The 20,016-nt window shown below is 33.2% G+C and overlaps 2 protein-coding genes across 6 annotated transcripts in view; one reads left to right on the plus strand and one right to left on the minus strand.

The window, feature by feature from the left end:
* The window catches only part of LOC143252596 (THAP domain-containing protein 2-like), a 113,690-nt gene that overhangs the window by 72,136 nt on the left and 21,538 nt on the right, over window positions 1–20,016 (minus strand). The gene's annotated exons all lie outside the window — the stretch shown is intronic.
* The window catches only part of LOC143252594 (insulin-like growth factor 2 mRNA-binding protein 1), a 75,879-nt gene continuing 73,863 nt past the window's right edge, over window positions 18,001–20,016 (plus strand). For all 4 annotated transcript variants that reach the window (XR_013029056.1, XM_076504959.1, XM_076504960.1 and 1 more), the window contains exon 1: window positions 18,001–18,311. Coding sequence is in view for 3 of the 4 variants with exons in the window: in XM_076504959.1 (XP_076361074.1) it covers window positions 18,134–18,311 (178 nt within the window). In the remaining variant the exon portion in view is untranslated. The remainder of the gene's footprint in view (window positions 18,312–20,016) is intronic.

Consider the following 20,016-nt stretch of genomic DNA (forward strand, 5'->3'; position numbering starts at 1 on the left):
CAGCTACAAAACGATATTACAGAGAGTGTTTAAAACAAAACCTAAACAATTACAGCTACAAAACGATATTACAGAGAGTGTTCAAAACAAAACCTAAACAATTACAGCTACAAAATGATATTACAGAAAGTGTTTAAAACAAAACCTAAACAATTACAGCAACAAAACGATATTACAGAGACAGTTCAAAACAAAACCTAAACAATTACAGCTACAAAACGATATTACAGAGACAATTCAAAACAAAACCTAAACAATTACAGCGACAAAACGATATTACAGAGACAGTTCAAAACAAAACCTAAACAATCACAGCGACAAAACGATATTAGAGACAATTCAAAACAAAACCTAAACAATTATAGCTATAAAACGATATTACAGAGAGTGTTCAAAACAAAACCTAAACAATTACAGCTACAAAACGATATTACAGAGAGTGTGCAAAACAAAACCCAAACAATTACAGCTACAAAACAATATTACAAAGACAGTTCACAACAAAACCTAAACAATCACAGCGACAAAACGATATTACAGAGACACATCAAAACAAAACCTAAACAATCACAGCGACAAAACGATATTACAGAGAGTGTTCAAAACAAAACCTAAACAATTACAGCTACAAAACGATATTACAGAGAGTGTTCAAAACAAAACCTAAACAATTACAGCTACAAAACGATATTACAGAGAGTGTTCAAAACAAAACCTAAACAATTACAGCTACAAAACGATATTACAGAGACAGTTCAAAACAAAACCTAAACAATTACAGCAACAAAAAGATATTACAGAAAGTGTTCAATCCAAAACCCAAACAATTACAGCTACAAAACAATATTACAGAGACAGTTTAAAACAAGACCTAAACAATCACAGCTACAAAACGATATTACAGAGACAGTTCAAAACAAAACCTAAACAATCACAGCGACAAAACGATATTACAGACAATTCAAAACAAAACCTAAACAATTATAGCTACAAAACGATATTACAGAGAGTGTTTAAAAGAAAACCTAAACAATTACAGCTACAACACGATATTACAGAGAGTGTTCAAAACAAAACCTAAACAATTACAGCTACAAAACGATATTACAGAGAGTGTTCAAAACAAAACCCAAACAATTACAGCTACAAAACAATATTACAAAGACAGTTCACAACAAAACCTAAACAATCACAGCGACAAAACGATATTACAGAGACACATCAAAACAAAACCTAAACAATCACAGCGACAAAACGATATTGCAGAGACAATTCAAAACAAAACCTAAACAATTACAGCTACAAAACGATATTACAGAGAGTGTGCAAAACAAAACCCAAACAATTACAGCTACAAAACAATATTACAAAGACAGTTCACAACAAAACCTAAACAATCACAGCGACAAAACGATATTACAGAGACACATCAAAACAAAACCTAAACAATCACAGCGACAAAACGATATTACAGAGAGTGTTCAAAACAAAACCTAAACAATTACAGCTACAAAACGATATTACAGAGAGTGTTGAAAACCAAACCTAAACAATTTCAGCTACAAAACGATATTACAGAGAGTGTTCAAAACAAAACCTAAACAATTACAGCTACAAAACGATATTACAGAGACAGTTCAAAACAAAACCTAAACAATTACAGTAACAAAAAGATATTACAGAAAGTGTTCAATCCAAAACCCAAACAATTACAGCTACAAAACAATATTACAGAGACAGTTTAAAACAAAACCTAAACAATCACAGCGACAAAACGATATTACAGAGACAGTTCAAAACAAAACCTAAACAATTACAGCGACAAAACGATATTACAGACAATTCAAAACAAAACCTAAACAATTATAGCTACAAAACGATATTACAGAGAGTGTTTAAAAGAAAACCTAAACAATTACAGCTACAACACGATATTACAGAGAGTGTTCAAAACAAAACCTAAACAATTACAGCTACAAAACGATATTACAGAGAGTGTTCAAAACAAAACCCAAACAATTACAGCTACAAAACAATATTACAAAGACAGTTCACAACAAAACCTAAACAATCACAGCGACAAAACGATATTACAGAGACACATCAAAACAAAACCTAAACAATCACAGCGACAAAACGATATTGCAGAGACAATTCAAAACAAAACCTAAACAATTATAGCTACAAAACGATATTACAGAGAGTGTTCAAAACAAAACCTAAACAATTACAGCTACAAAACGATATTATAGAGAGTGTTTTAAACAAAACCTAAACAATCACAGCGACAAAACGATATTGCAGAGACAATTCAAAACAAAACCTAAACAATTACAGCGACAAAACGATATTACAGAGACAGTTCAAAACAAAACCTAAACAATCACAGCGACAAAACGATATTAGAGACAATTCAAAACAAAACCTAAACAATTACAGCAACAAAACGATATTACAGAGACAGTTCAAAACAAAACCTAAACAATTACAGCTACAAAACGATATTACAGAGACAGTTCAAAACAAAACCTAAACAATTACAGCTACAAAACGATATTACAGAGAGTGTTCAAAACAAAACCTAAACAATTACAGCTACAAAACGATATTACAGAGAGTGTTTAATACAAAACCTAAAAATTACAGCTACAAAACGATATTACAGAGAGTGTTCAAAACAAAACCTAAACAAATACAGCTACAAAACGATATTACAGAGAGTGTTTTAAACAAAACCTAAACAATCACAGCGACAAAACGATATTGCAGAGACAATTCAAAACAAAACCTAAACAATTACAGCGACAAAACGATATTACAGAGACAGTTCAAAACAAAACCTAAACAATCACAGCGACAAAACGATATTAGAGACAATTCAAAACAAAACCTAAACAATTACAGCAACAAAACGATATTACAGAGACAGTTGAAAACAAAACTTAAACAATTACAGCTACAAAACGATATTACAGAGACAGTTCAAAACAAAACCTAAACAATTACAGCTACAAAACGATATTACAGAGACAGTTCAAAACAAAACCTAAACAATCACAGCGACAAAACGATATTAGAGACAATTCAAAACAAAACCTAAACAATTACAGCTACAAAACGATATTACAGAGACAGTTGAAAACAAAACTTAAACAATTACAGCTACAAAACGATATTACAGAGACAGTTCAAAACAAAACCTAAACAATTACAGCTACAAAACGATATTACAGAGAGTGTTCAAAACAAAACCCAAACAATTACAACTACAAAACAATATTGCAGAGACAATTCAAAACAAATTTACAGCGAATATTACAGAGACAGTTCAAAACAAAACCTAAACAATTATTAGAGACAATTCAAAACAAAACCTAAACAATTACAGCAACAAAACGATATTACAGAGACAGTTCAAAACAAAACTTAAACAATTACAGCTACAAAACGATATTACAGAGACAGTTCAAAACAAAACCTAAACAATTAAAGCTACAAAACGATATTACAGAGAGTGTTCAAAACAAAACCCAAACAATTACAACTACAAAACAATATTACAGAGACAGTTCAAAACAAAACCTAAACAATTACAGCTACAAAACGATATTACAGAGAGTGTTTAAAACAAAACCTAAACAATTACAGCTACAAAACGATATTACAGAGAGTGTTTAAAACAAAACCTAAACAATTACAGATACAAAACGATATTACAGAGAGTGTTCGAAACAAAACCTAAACAATTATAGCTACAAAACGATATTACAGAGAGTGTTTAAAACAAAACCTAAACAATTACAGCTACAAAACGATATTACAGAGAAGTTCACAGCTACAAAACGATATTACAGAGGGTGTTCAAAACAAAACCTAAACAATTACAGCTGTTTAAAACAAAACCTAAACAATTACAGCTACAAAACGATATTACAGAGAGTGTTCAAAACAAAACCTAAACAATTATAGCTACAAAACGATATTACAGAGAGTGTTTAAAACAAGACCTAAACAATTACAGCTACAAAACGATATTACAGAGACAGTTCAAAACAAAACCTAAACAATTACAGCTACAAAACGATATTACAGAGAGTGTTCAAAATAAAACCTAAACAATTACAACAACAAAACGATATTACAGAGAGTGTTCAAAACAAAACCTAAACAATTACAGCTACATAATGGTATTACAGAGATAGTTGAAAACAAAACCTAAACAATTATAGCTACAAAACGATATTGCAGAGAGTGTTCAAAACAAAACCTAAACAATTACAGCTACAAAACGTTATTACAGAGACAGTTGAAAACTAAACCTAAACAATTACAGCTACAAAACGTTATTACAGAGACAGTTGAAAACTAAACCTAAACAATTATAGCTACAAAACGATAGTAAAGTGGCATAAACGGCCAGCTGAATTAGACATTATAGCTTTCAAACATCTTTTTTTTTTAAATTGCAGAATGGTACTCAAAGCATACATTTGGTGAAAGATACATTTGAATGTTCATTTACAATTATGATTACTTACTTCACTTTATTATGAATTATCAGTCCTCTCTCCTCTTTCTCCCTCTTTATATATATATATTACCCCACCTCAGTGGCGTAGCAGTAATTCTGAATGTTTAGTGCTAAAGACCGAGTTTTGATACTCATGGTGAGCACCTAATTTGGAGCTTTATGCTTAAGAGCAAACACACCTTCTTTGCACATAGATGTTCATTTAAATATAATAGAACGTAAACTCTCCACAGTATATATTTTTGTGTTAATGGCTCGTACACTCATTTTTGAATTCTTTTAGTATATTGACTGTAGGATGACTATCCAAGAGAAGATGGAGACACTGAACTTAAATAGTCGGTAGCAACATTTGTGGAGAAACAGATATCTTTTGATAAATAGGCGAGAATATTTTGTAAGTAGCAAGAAACGAGATATTTGGTGAAGAAACTTCTGTGTATTCACATAGTTTAGAAAGTCCAGTATATAATTAGTTCGAACGTAAATTAATCTAACTTAAAATTAATAATGGTCACGAATCGTGTTTAAAAGTAGCGAATATAGTCACAACAGTTTTTTGTTTGTTTGTTTCAGAAGACGTTAGGTAACAAAGCAACTAACCATCTTTAATATGTAGCAAATAAATTGTGTTGATAGGATCAGAGAAATAGCTATGGTATCGGAAGCAAATAATAATTGAAAGGGCTTAGCCATGAAAGATAAAATATATAGTTTTCAAGGTTTATTAAAAGGCATTAAATGCAACTCCTAATAAAGAAATGACGTTTCGCTGTTTTTTTATCTCTAGTTTTATTAAGCTCTTTTTATGAAGATTGAAATGTTAAAAAAAAAATTATATCCAGTTTTATGATATTAATTATATAATATTGGAATGTTAGGAGCATGAACTCTGGAAAACATCCCGTTGTTACACTTTTGTTACTTTATTAATATTGGAACTTTAAGAGCATCAATTATTTTTCTATAAAGTTTAAAGCCATTAAAGAATTAAGTCTACGTTCAGTTGTAATGTTTCTGAAATATACGTTAACTGCGTGCTAATGCAGTAATTTCTGGAGAAGTGAGATGTAACTGTCCCAGTATTACAATCGGAACCAACTTATCCATTTTCCCCACGAATGATTTCTAGAAAATACTGCCTTGTTTTCGCTCTTTCATTTATTTTATGGAGGGGCTGAGACCTTTCTGTATCTCCACTTCCGACATCAATGAGATAAAGGAATCAGAGTACTGAACCGCGAGAGTGTCCCATGTGCACTTGGGGTGGACGTTCAAAACAGATCCCCCTAAGGTTAAGGTACAGCCATTTTAATTTTGAACTCCCGACCACGAGGAACCCAACCAGCCAGAAACACCGATCGTCGTATTGTTCAGTCCTCTGGACCAGATACTAGGATTAGCTGTCACTTTTTAGAACGTGTAACAGCTGAAAATATGGAGCGTGTTTAATGATATCACGCTTCGAATCTTAGGTCTTTGATCAGCAGTCCAATATTAGGCTTCGTCCGATTGAAAGATGTTGGCAGGAAAGGGCGACAGAACAAATGCTCGAAAATGAATATTGTAGTGTACAAGTATAAATAAATGGATTTGACAATACCCACAACTGATCGTAATCTTAGTACAAACAAACAACTATTTTAAGGTTAGCGTTATAAACGCACTCTACCCTTATACTTGTACAGTAACTGTTCAATTTAATTTGAACACTACCACTATCTTCCATTCACGTAATATTGTACAGGTTGTGTCGTTTTCTGTGTATAAAAATGTTGACTCTTCTGTCGAGTGTCATCAATATTCAGGATTCGGGATACGTTACAAATATATTTCATATGCACTATTATCCACTTGAACGCATCACCTTCAAAAGAAAATTGATTACCTTAACTCAGTAAAGTAGTCTTGATTTCGTCGATTTCTCTCTATAACCATTTGATAACAGCTATAGTGCTTTTCCCATTGTTTTATTTAGGTCAAACTAACTTTGGAATTCTTCAGGTAAACATGACAGTTCTGGTGCAGCCAAAAAGAATCGCTGTCTACCATTGATACTGCTTGGGGCATAGACAGAAAATGTTAACTTTCATTTATCAACTGGAGGGACCAATATGAGTAGGATAGGATAAGCAGTGAAATTGTCAGATGTTGCAAGAAAACAATGTTTCGAAAGAAAATATGTGCACTTTAATTAGTGAAGGACGTTTGACAAATGTTGTTTTTATCTAATATCTTCGTTTTATAATAAATCCGAGTTACATATTCGACTTATAGGTGTCTCTGAATCATCAACTAACCAATCACACTGACATGTTGTTTCAACATAGCAACCTCCATGACCTGTTGTGTTCATTTTACTGTGGAAGAAGAAAGTAACACTGCAAAGCTTTCACTTTTGTTAGTTGTTAAACAGAAAGCTAAGAATGTAGCCAGTCTCTCAAAGATAACTGACGGCTCCAATACTGTACTCCAGAGATGGAACAGCTCAGCTCTAAACCTTTTTTACAGTCAACAATGGGATTAAAAAGGTCATACGACTTGCCTTCTACTGGAATTAATCCTGATGTTAAACCATGTGCTGTTGTTGTATAAATTGGTAGGCACAAGTGTTTAAATTTATTTCCTGAAGGAGTTTGATTTGTACTAATACCAGAAAGTTTGTACACCCGGAGAAGAAAACCATAAAGTCTGACGTTATAATCATATGTGTAGCTGAACATGTTTTTAAAGGAGCTGGAGGTGTGAAGCAGCGTGAGAAAACGATTTTGAGAATTATACTTACTGACCTTGTAGCCAAAGAAGCTCAATATATATATATAAAAATGCTATAAGGGAGATACTAGGTGCCTGGCATCGTTTGCTAAGTCATCTACCTAGGTACACAGATCTTCTGAAGAGAAATTGATTCACTTATGTGAAATGGTTGTCGTCGAAAAAGTAATTAAGGCAGAAGAAATATATAAAATAAACACACTGAGAGGACGCTTTCAAGAGTCTATCAGAAACATACATGGAAATGATGTAAAGTATCCAAACTGTCAGTAGATGAGACGCAAGGTTGATCTTCGTTAAATCAAAAAATCGAAATTCTTATGAACTGTATTTGAATTAATTTGAAAAAACAAACAAACACCTTTATCAATGAATTAGGAAGAACATACAACTGATGAGAAGGCTGGTAGTGATTTAGAGGAAAAGTTTCCTCAAGACCTTTAGCCAAGAAGAAAACATAGATTTGTATAAACTTACATTGTTTTCGAAAACTCTTTTAGAGATGTTTGTTTGAGAGTTGTATCGTAAGGATCGCATACATAATGTGAATGATTTGAGGTATGAAATACTCAAATACCGCTATAAGATTGACGCACATTTATAGAACTAATTATCAAGATGACATACACCATTAAGGCTTACACCAGTTAATAAGCTGTCTCGAGTTTGGAATGATGTTATATCTATGCCATGAAGTAGCATCCTATTTCCTCCAGACTCCCTAATGAAACACATTTCATGCCCATGTAAAAAAGAATAAAATAACAATGGGTGTGCCCAGGATAAACGTTCGTATAAAGAGAAGGAATCCAGCTGTTCAGAAACCTTATAAATTATTGGATTGTGAAAAGTGGCCTAGGCTAATTGATGGGGTTGAAAAATATGACATTATTTCAGACTGTGATGATGAAAGTGCTTTGGCGAGTTAGTCTGAAAGTAGCTGTGTATATATGTACTGACACAAGACTTGTTCTCTAACGCACATGTGACTGCTGTGTCATCACGTGTTAAATAACTCTCTATGGCAAATGGCAACATATATCAAAAAATATTGTTTTATGGAACATAAAAACGTCGAATATTATTGGCTTTAAAGACTAAAAGCTAGAGTATTAAAGTCAACCAAAGACAATTAAAGGATTGGCTGACTTTTAAACTGAACCGAGTTTAGCCACATTATCAGTTGATGCCAGTAGAAAGATGGACGCAGTCATTAGTTTGCAACCTGTAGTAAGTTGCTACACTATATTTTTCTTTGGGAAGAGGACATTTTCAGAATGATTTATTGATAGATTAACTGCCAAGAACATCCTATAAACAAATAAATCAGACATTTAAAAGCTGGATGAAAATTGAAGCAAAATGACATTAAAGGAAGGAGCTAGAACATAACATTGCCAATACCACTTATTGTCCATTAGATGTACGACTTTTGTTGCAATACAAAGAGTTAATTTAAAACAAGTAGGAACAATCATTTAAAATATTTTGAAAATACTTTAGAATGGTCCATTTGTGAGTCAACACACTGAAATTGCCCTCATAGCCTGTTTTTTTTGTATTTGCCCACGTTCATAAAAGCTCTCAGTTGGTGTCAAATAAAGAGAGCATTTACATTACATTTCTGAAAACGGTACCCTTACATCACCCTAAAATCACTTTCTCTGCTTGATCTGTAACATTGTTAGATCTTCGGCTTATGGCCTAGAGATGTCAAGCAGACAAGAGTGAACCTTTAGTAGTTGGTTTAAATGTTTGCAACTGTGATCTGCATCAATGGAAACGAATGAAATGCCATTCATGGTTGCAGATATGTTGGTTGTTTCAAGTTTCTTACTAGTGACTGGTTCTAAGATAGCACACGTTACAGATGTAGCGTGACCATTATCGTTTAATTTGCTCTTGTACATTGTAAAGAATATCTTGCTAACAGCTTCTCCTACTTCAAGGTGGAGTCTCAAGTCCCTAGTGGGCGTGGTTATCACAGAAAATAAAAATGGCCTTCGTTTTGTATTGGTTCTTCATCATAGTATTCTTGAATTGCAGTGTCTTCTATAACACTTGCATTGGCTTGGATTAGATGTGTGCGTGTTCATTTATTACTTTATTGTGATTATTCTAATCAGAATAATTACGATGCAATTAAAGCACAGACAATGAAATTCGGTTGGATGTAAAACCGAGGTGGTTTTATTTTTGTAGGCAACTTTATTATTATTATTATGCCCGGCATGGCCAGGTGAGTTAAGGCGTGCGACTCGTAATCTGAGGGTCGCGGGTTCGTATCCATTGTCGCACCAAACATTCTCGCCTTTTTAGTCGTGGGGGCGTTGTAATGTGACGGTCAATCCCACTATTCGTTGGTAAAAGAGTAGCCCAAGAGTTGGCTGTTGGTGGCGATGACTAGCTGCCTTCCCTCTAGTCTTACACTGCAAAATTAGGGACGGCTAGCGGAGATAGCCCTCGCGTAGCTTTGCGCGAAATTCAAAGAAACAAACAAATTATTAATATTTAGACGTTTATTTCTTGTTTGCCTAAAGATGGCTTACATTCAAGTGATAGGCAAAGCTGTTAATGACGAGAACTTTCTTAAAAGCTACTGAACTAATCGAATGCTATAAAACTCAGGTTAGGCTAAGTAAATGATTATTGACTCTTACATGACGTTTTGAGTATTAAGTTCTTGTTTCAGTTAAGTATAAGATGGACGAAAGGAACCTTGTGTGCGAGAAAATTAGGAAGTAAGTGAAACTCTTATGTCAGTACCCATTGTGAAGTTAGGCTTGACAGGGAAGATTAATAAAGCTAATTTGAAGTAGAATAAAAAAAACGCTTTCGTTAACTGGGCGTTGCATTCTTTTGTCGTGTTTTTTTTTTCAACCAAATAATATAAAAGAATAATAGAATATCTTATTAACACTCCTAAATTATACAAAAATGAAGAGGTTATACTATTATTCATGTATTCCTTTACTTTTGGCTTATTAACTTTCAGCCTGTTTCTAACGATATAAGCTGTTAGAATTGCTGCACTTTTAATATTTTAATTTGCTGTAATAATATGGTTTTGTACATTTGTGAGATAAAAAACATACAAACAAATATATATATATCCACACACGTTATATCATATTGCTTCAATTGTTAATCCATACACTAAGTTTCGTTAATCGACCACTACGTATATACAGTGTTATACTTGCCCTACTAATGTTAACTATTCTGCAACTAATAAGCCTTTTCTTTAACTTTATTTTTATTTTACAAACATCAACAAATTAAAAATGCTTATTATCAGTTATCTGATAGTTTCTAGCCGGCGAAGCCAAGTAACGTAAACATACATCTAATTAGGGGCGGACACGATACTCTTTGCCAAATGTTTGCTCTTAAACAAACACTTTGGTACTAGTGTGGATAAGAATGGAACTGACACCACACTTTTAAAAATTTCACTTAACTTGATTTTTCATAACACCCCGTTGATTAGGTATTAATAACTGTTCTACATCTGTTTAGATTGCACGTATTATATAATTAACTCAAGAACAACCCAATGGCGTTAACAAAGCCTTACTTAAGAACTACGTCAGTTACTTAACTGATTTATTTTGTTTAAAAAGCAAAAAATTGACACCAGTGACCGGTTCAATAGCAAATAGAAATAGAAAAAATAGCAAATAGAAATACAGACATAAGTGTAAATTAAAATCGCAAGAATCGTGAGTTCAGCAACAAAAGGTCTTTTTTTTGTTGTTGTTGCGGTAAACCCCTGGAATTTAGAGTAATGTCGACAACGTCCTAAAATAATTTTGTAATTTTTCGAGTACAAATTCTGTAGTCATTTTTTTTGTATATTTCAATTATTACTATCAACTCCCTGATTGAAAAAGAGAAAACAGCACTTTGTTGTTTGTTATTGAGCACAAAGGTACACGAAGAGCTTATCTGTGCTCTGCCCACCACGGGTATCTAAACCTGGTTTCTAGCGATATAAGTCTGCAGACACACCTGTTCCACTAGGGGGCATTAGTTTGTTTTTTTATTTCATTCAGGTGTAAAGGTTTAAAATTCTAGTGTTTTTTCTTAATTATGTGTTATCATTAACTCACTTTACGGGACTTCACTTTCATTGCATATGGTGTTTCTTAACATATAACTTATAAAACAACCTTACAAGCATCTCTCTACATATCTTTTACTTAGAAAAAGAAAGCATGACTTAATATCATTTCATTAACTAATAATATTTTAGGAACATTAACAAACTGTGCTCTCTTAGGGCGAAAAATGTAATACACCAAAATGTCCATCTCTCTCCTATTGGTTTGGTTTTAGTTTGTTTGTGTTTTGAATTTCGCGCAAAGCTACACGATGGATATCTGTGCTAGCCTTCCCTAATTTAGCAGTGTAAGACAAGAGGAAAGACAGCTAGTCATCGCCACCCACCGCCAACTCTTGAGCTACTCATTTACTAACGAATAGTGGAATTGAGCGTCACATTATACCGTCTCCACGGCTGAAAGGGCAAGCATATTTGGTGTGACGGGGATTCAAATCCGTGACCCTCAGATAACGAGTCGAACGCCTTAACCACCTGGACATGTTCTCCTATTGAAGATTATTGGAGTTCATGATTTGAAGTTGAAAACTAACATTAAATTTTTACTTCTTATCTTTTATACTAGGCTTTCACTCAGGAGCCACTTCGTATTGTTTAAACCTCAAGTTCGTCTAAATAATTTAAATTAACTTAAAAATAACATTTGTACTCTTAAATGATAATTCACTGTTTATCATTTGGTGTATTCCAGTTGGGGGTAGGTGGGAAAAAGGAAATCAACACTGAGTTCAAAGTTCATTTGTTTGTAAAAATAAACCAATAAAAACATTTAAAAAGCACTGTTCAGCATTTGATGAAAGAAATCGATTATTAAAGGAAACGCTATTAATGTAACAATGGAAGAACATTAAAATTTGTTTTTCATTATTATCAAATAATATACACATTAAATTAAGATTCACAGAATATTTTGAAGTCAATAATACTAAATAAATGTCATATCCCTGGAATACGAAACTTATGTTTATTACAAGATATCAGCTTCAAAGTTACTGTAAATACTACTTGCTATGCTTAAGAGACTTAAAGATGTTTGCTAGTTTAGTTAACACTGACGGTATATTCACATGTATATATAGATCATTAACAAAACTAATAATGGGTTTTATTAAATAATGTTTCATAACGTGATCTGTTTTATAACATTGATTATTGCACACAATATTAAAATTCCACTAAGGAGCAATTATTCATAAGCATACCCGGAAACTCTTCAGGAATTTTATTACTTTGATAGATTTCTGGTGGTACGTCTGACAGATTATTGTTATTACTTCCAAATTTCCATCGCCAACGTTTGAGTTTTTTGTCTTATCCTATGTAAAGGTTTGGTTTGAATTTCGCAAAAAGCTACTCCAGAGATACGCTAATTGTACCTAAATTTAGAAGTGATGAACTAGAGAAAAAGCAACTAATCAACACCACTATTCGCCAATACTTGGGATTGATTGTATGTCATAACACTACTTCGGCTGAAAGGGCGAGAAATTGCGAGTCGAGCATCCTATCCACCAGGCTGTGCTAGGCCTTAATATATAAGGATCTGTGTATTAATACGTCTTGCCTTTTTATTCATACTGTTTACTTTTTAAACCACATTTTGGGTTTTAAGACTCATACATTCTTACCCGATGAAGTTTCTGGTAAAAGGGCTAAAAGGTCGCACGTAGAAGTATTGCATGTATGTGTTTTCTTATAGCAAAGCCACATTGGGCTATCTGCTGAGCTCACCGAGGGGAATCGAATCCCTTATTTTAGCGTTGTAAATCCGTAGACATACCGCTGTACTAGCGGGGGGCAAAAGTATTGCAAGGTACAGACAGGTCCGTGCATAACTCTATGGGCCCAGCATGGCCAGGTGGTTAGGGTGCTCGACTCATAATCTGAGGTTCGCGGGTTCGAATCCCCGTCGCACTAAACATGCTCGCTCTTTCAGCCGTGGTGGCGTTATGATGTGACGGTCAATCCCACTATTCGTTAGTAAAGGCGTAGCGCAAGAGTTGGCGGTGGGTGGTGATGACTAGCTAGCTGTCTTCCCTCTGGCCTTACACTGCTAAATGTAGCTTTGCGCGAAATTCAAAAACAAACCAAACCAAGCATACCTTCTAAAAGCAGCTACGGACATGGTACCAAAACAACAATATATAACCACAAACAATATATGGAAACCAACCAAACAACTATTAACAATGATAAAACAACGAAGACAATTAAGAAGACAATTCATGGCAACAAGAGAACAAGAAATAAAAACACAAATTAACAACATTAGAAATAAAATAAGAGCAGAACTTAAACAACTAAAACAAGAAAAATGTGACAACTTGTGTTCCCAACTAAGCAAACAAACCGACCCTAGTAAGTTCTGGTTATGCTTAAAAAGATTCACAAATGAACCCACGACAAGAAAATACTCAACACTGGGATATAACAACACCTTAGCACAAACCAACAAAGAAAAAGCAGAAGCCTTCAAGCATCAATTACAAAACACATTTAAAACACATAATGACACGCACATGAACAACTATTACTACAGTAAAATAAACAACCACGTAACAATAACATAGAATTATATAACCCACAAATGACTACAATACACAACTACTCACCAGAAAAATAAAACTTAATGATCTTGAACAAGCAATCAAAAATTCAAAAAAACAAAGCGCCGGGAAATGATGGAATACAAAGAATACTTTTCAAAAAAGGCACTCCAAAATTATTTGACCACCTATTAGCCATATTTAACTTATCTCTATACTCTGGATACATCTCAATTTCTTGGTAGCAAGCTAACATTTTAATGTTCCACAAAGATGGAAAACCAGCCAATAAACCAAACAGTTATCGACCGATCAGCTTGACCAGCTGTGGAGGCAAAATTCTTGAAAAAATAATAAGCAACAGACTCTCCACATTTTTGGAGATTAATTTAAAATTACCAGAAGAACAAAACGGATTTAGAAAATATAGACAAACAACAGATCACTTAATTAGATTAACTGAAACTATAATAAACAGCTTTAATAAAAAAGAATGCACTGTCGCCTGCTGCCTTGATATCGAGAAAGCATTCGACACTGTATGGCACAATGGTCTTCGGTTCCGTATGTATGAAATGGGACTACCGCGAGAAATTATTCTCTGGGTATCCAACTTTTTAGAAAGTAGAAAATGTAGAATAAACGTAGAGGGAACTTTCTCGGAGTTCTTCACTCCAGAAGCTGGCGTCCCTCAAGGAGGGGTGGTAAGTCATATTCTCTTCATCGTGTTTGTAAACAACATGCCACTGAAGGATCCTAATCATGGATACTCGTCACAGTTCGCCGATGATGTAGCAATATGGAAAAGTGCTCCTACACCAGAAATAGCAGCCACTAACTTACAACCACAACTAAACAGATTATGTAAATATTGCGAAAAATATAGAATTAAAATAAATGCAGCGAAGACACAATTAGTGACATTTTCAAAATCAACGAAACATCAAAAAGTACAACCTCAGATCAACATGAATGGAAAGCTTCTCCAAACTGCTACATCAGCAAAATTTTTAGGGTTAACATATTATTCTAAACTTACATGGATAAATCATGTAAATAACATAAAAAAATTTGGCGAAGAATAAACTATGCTAGGAGTCTAACTGGTAAAAACCACGGAACAACACCAGAAAACATCATTAAAATATACAAGTCATACATTAGACCTGTAATAGACTATGCAGCTCCTGCATGGATCAATATAAGTGAAAAACAAATACAAACCAAACTCCAAACGTTACAGAATACACTAATTACATCAGCATACACAGTACCTAAAACCACTTCATCAAAGTTCATGCACAAATACTCAAATACACAAACAATACCAGATAGACTTCTACATAGTACAATAAAATATTTTGATAAAAATTTAGAAAAAATGAGTTGTTATGCGAAGTAAACAGATATTGCATATGTGATGAAGAGAGACCTAAACACCTCTCCCCGCTAAATTTGTACATCAGATCATTACGATAAAATTATTTAATATAACAATAATAATAGTAATAATTAAATAAAACTAAAATAAAACAGGCCGCCTACGTTCTAGACTTATTATTAAAAATATATATATATGAATGAACAATATAAATGGACATTGCCCTGAATAGGACCAGTTATCATATTATTTCAGCCATTCAGTATTTACTTGTAATATATTAATCAGGCCACTCCAATAAAGTTATGGAAGGAGGAAGAGGTCTAGTGACCTGACCCTCCTGGGTATACAAATAGATATACCCAAACACCAGAGAAAGAGAACTCTATATAATACATTGTTGTTGTTGTTGTTTTTTTAATTGTTTATTATCCAAAGAATATAAGATAAAGCTCTTACAGTGCCACTTAAAATTTTGTGGTTGAATGTTCAATGTTATGGATGAACAATATATTACCATTTTGTAAAAGTAAATTTAGGGTAAATCAACTAAAAAACTTCCCAAGGTCTAATATTTATGGTTTAAGAAAATGTCATTAAAGACATAATGTTCATAGTTATGGATCAACAATATATTACAATTGTCTTTAATGTAAATGTTCACGCATTTATTTCGTTACTTCTGTATTTTAAATTGTTCGTGTAAAATGTTCTGCTAGTCCACTTGTAGTTGCAACAACTAAAAAAAATACATTGTTTACGGGCCCGGCATGGCCTAGCGCGTAAGGCGTGCGACTCGTAATCCGAGGGTCGCGGGTTCGCGCCCGCGTCGCGCTAAACATGCTCGCCCTCCCAGCCGTGGGGGTGTATAATGTGACGGTCAATCCCACTATTCGTTGGTAAAGAGTAGCCCAAGAGTTGGCGGTGGGTGGTGATGACTAGCTGCCTTCCCTCTAGTCTTACACTGCTAAATTAGGGACGGCTAGCACAGATAGCCCTCGAGTAGCTTTGTGCGAAATTTCCAAAAACATTGTTTACGTTTTCAGTTAAGTGTTCTGTTTTTTATGTATGCTAAAATAAAGAATATGTAAACATTTACCATTTCATTGTTTAGAAATATAACAAAATTACAATATCGTTGACTAAAGGTACTTTGAACTAATAAGACGGTTTAATTTTCAGATTTACTTAGAAAGGCCAACGAGACATTTTAGCAGGCGCGAAATGGCCCACCAGGATACTGTGAAAACTCTTGGTGGATATCCTTGGAAAGTGCGTAAAACAAAACGAGAGGATAGCATTCTGTTTGTTTATTGTTGACATATCAGCATTTAAGTTAAAACGTGTGTTAATTCTACCGATAATAATTTGCTTCGAAAAGGATTTACTTGGCAATATCTTATCTCCTAAGAGAAGATTTTATCTCCTAAATTGTGAAACACTTTACAGAATATTTAACATTAATAACCTCGTGATCTATTGTACGAAAACTGTTTTAACATTAAATTACATATACTTCTGGGTAAGTATATTTTTTTTATTTTTGTAACGAATATGTGGACTCCCCCTAACTTTTCTTTTTTTTATTTCCAGTAGCATTTTAGAGTACAGTTCGGCATTAGATTTATATATTATTTATGTATGTCTTTAGATATATAGGCAACAGGTTACATTTGAGGTTTACACAACAATCCTGTTAGTTGTATTATTTTTGTTTAGGTGCTACATAATTTAAAAGATTGAACATTCGTTGTTAACTTCCACCAACTTTTATACAAGTAGTAACGTCCAGCGACATTTCTGTTTTTCATTATGTATGAGGATTAAGTTATGTACTTTTTATTCGTTTTATTTGAGCTCACAACAGCTTTAACTTATATATTTCACACAGTTGATTTAACAGAACGTTAATGTTTTTATTTTTCGTTCGGTTACGTATTCCTCATTACCGATAACAGTTATTATTTAATTTACTTACTGCATATTAGTGTATAGAAGACATTTTAATACTAGAAATAAACGACTTATGATAACGAATCATTTACATATATATTTTTCTCTACAAGTGGGTTTTCTCGTCATCACTGTTAACAAATCGTTGTTTTTCATTTCATTAGGTACACAATGTTTCGCTTTACAACTTCTTTAGGTGCGTTCTACTAAAACACAAACCTATCAGACAGTACAAAGCTTCGTACTGCTAGCTTTGGTTTGTGTTTCAGTAGAAAGCATCTAATACTAAAGTCATGTTTCGTACGTATTTACGTCTTCTGATTCATCGTATCATTGAGCATCATTAAACATTCTTTCATAACAACAACAACAAAAAACTATTATGAACACACACACAAAATAATGATTGGCTAGTAATAACTTCGTCGCATACATCTCCTTCTCATTGGTTGCTGTTTCTATTGTAAAATTATGATATACTATTTGCATGTTATGCTTCTTTTTCGTCATAATTACTATAATTCAAATGTCGGTGTATATATATTAGGAAGTATTAATACATAAAGATTCTACTAAGTTGTTACAACTTTGGCAAGGTTCAGCGCATGAGTAAGAATAAGGCGGGAAACAAGATAAGCCACGTGATCTGATTAATGAGCACGTGGTAACCACATTTTGGGCCGCCCAGACAGAACGTTGTCCCAGTCCATATTCCAGCCCTTTTCTAAGTTTTGCCGTAGACCACATAGTACAGGCTACCCCCAATCCCGATTTTCATTTGATTATCAATAGTCTGGCCAGTTTTTTACTTCAGCGAATCAGCAATGAATAAATTATACATCGGAAATTTACCAACAGAAGCCAATGAAGTGTCTATACGGGATTTATTTCATGAAAAATTAGGAGTTATCCCGAAAACTGTTCTTGTAAAGAAAGGTGGCTATGCCTTCGTTGAGTGTTCCGATGAACAGGCTACTGAGAAAGCTATTGAACTTTTAAATGGTAAGCAACATTTTTTCATTTTATTAATTTTAAAATATATTTGTAATGATAATCAAATTTTATGTAACCCGTTGTTTTCTTTTTTATCATACCTAGTTGAGATATTACTCAGTAAAAACAAAGAAAATATTTAATTGTTTCAAAATGGCGCCTGTGTGATATAGCGTGCAGTTGTTTTACTTCTTAGCTATAGGGAACTAACAGTAACCGTTACGTATTTGTAATAAGATTTTTCATTTCGTGCTTGCTTTGGAGCTATGAAACGTAAGAGGTGGAATTCAACATAAGTAAAATCGTATGCGATTTAATAAAAGTTCAATATTTTGTAATTGTATAGCGTACCGATGGAGTGATGAAATTCCATTGGTATTCAAGTTTAAACTACCTAGAAGAGTTTAAAATGAACCCGGCATGTAAATTCCTGTAAATATATACATTAACTGATTAAATTAACGTTAGACAACTTACCGTAAGAAACTGAATGGGTTATATATTGTTCTTACAGGAAAATTGTTTACTTAATATTACATGAAAAATATGTTTATTTATATTCTGTCAAATTAGCATCTTAAGATATTAAACTAACTGCAGATTTTGATGGTTCTGCAAATCTAAATACTGTTCTACTTCTGTAGGTAGTTTTGTAATTTAGAATGCCCTATTAACTAGTTTATTTATTGATACATAAGGGACATACCAGACTATATGTACATTTTAAATATGTTATCACAAAATGGGGATTATTTTGCTAACATTAACCACCAGTTGCTCATGATTCAGGTATCTAGATTGAACCTAATGCTACCTGTTGACCACATTACAATTTTTCTAAAATTCAACCGGTATACTTTTGTCATGTAGAAACATATTATAAGAACTTTAGAAACAAAATATTTTATTGGGAGAAAAAAATTTAAATAGAAATTGCTACTAAAGAGAAAAAAAAACAACCTGAAATGCATAACTTAGCTTTACAGAAATCAAGCTAATTGCCATACCATTTTTGTTTTTTTTTGGCTAACCATTTTGATTGATTGACTACATGTATTTTTATTTTTTTGTATCAATCACTACAGTACATCTTTAAAGATTTCATTAGATTTTCTTAAGGCAATTTATACAAAGAATAAGTAGCAAGTACACATGTAAAACTTATCAATAACTGGGTGTTAACCTTTGACTCATTGCTCACATGAGTGTTCTGAGGTGCATTCCAATAACTAAACTACCAAGTCTGAAACAAAGAGACAATTACAGTAATGTGATAAAATAATTAAAAAGTTAAGGAAATTATTACATGAAAAAAAAGTATTGTAAAAAATCATCCTTCCCCACCTATATTTCAGAGAGAAGTATTTTGATTGAGGGCAATTTTGACACTTTTTTGTGTATAAAATAGTATTATCAAAGATATTGAAATCAGTCATCAGATTCTTAATAAATAAAAATGTCAAAAGTATTGGTAAGTCCTGACAGTCCAAACTAATCGTAGGTGTGGCCTAGCTCATTAATGTGAACCATAGTCATAAAATATATAGGATGATTAATTGTAACTATTTTTAATTCAGAGATGCTCATTTTTAGGTCATACACCTGAAAGACAAACTCATTGAAGCGAGTGTCTTTTAAAATTACATATTTTGGAGGAATTTTCATGAAACCTTGTATAAGGGTAAATCTTTGTAAAGAATGGACTAGAATATGG

This window comes from Tachypleus tridentatus, chromosome 6 (genome assembly GCF_004210375.1).
Source record: "Tachypleus tridentatus isolate NWPU-2018 chromosome 6, ASM421037v1, whole genome shotgun sequence".
In the NCBI taxonomy this organism is placed as follows: Eukaryota; Metazoa; Arthropoda; class Merostomata; order Xiphosura; family Limulidae; genus Tachypleus; species Tachypleus tridentatus.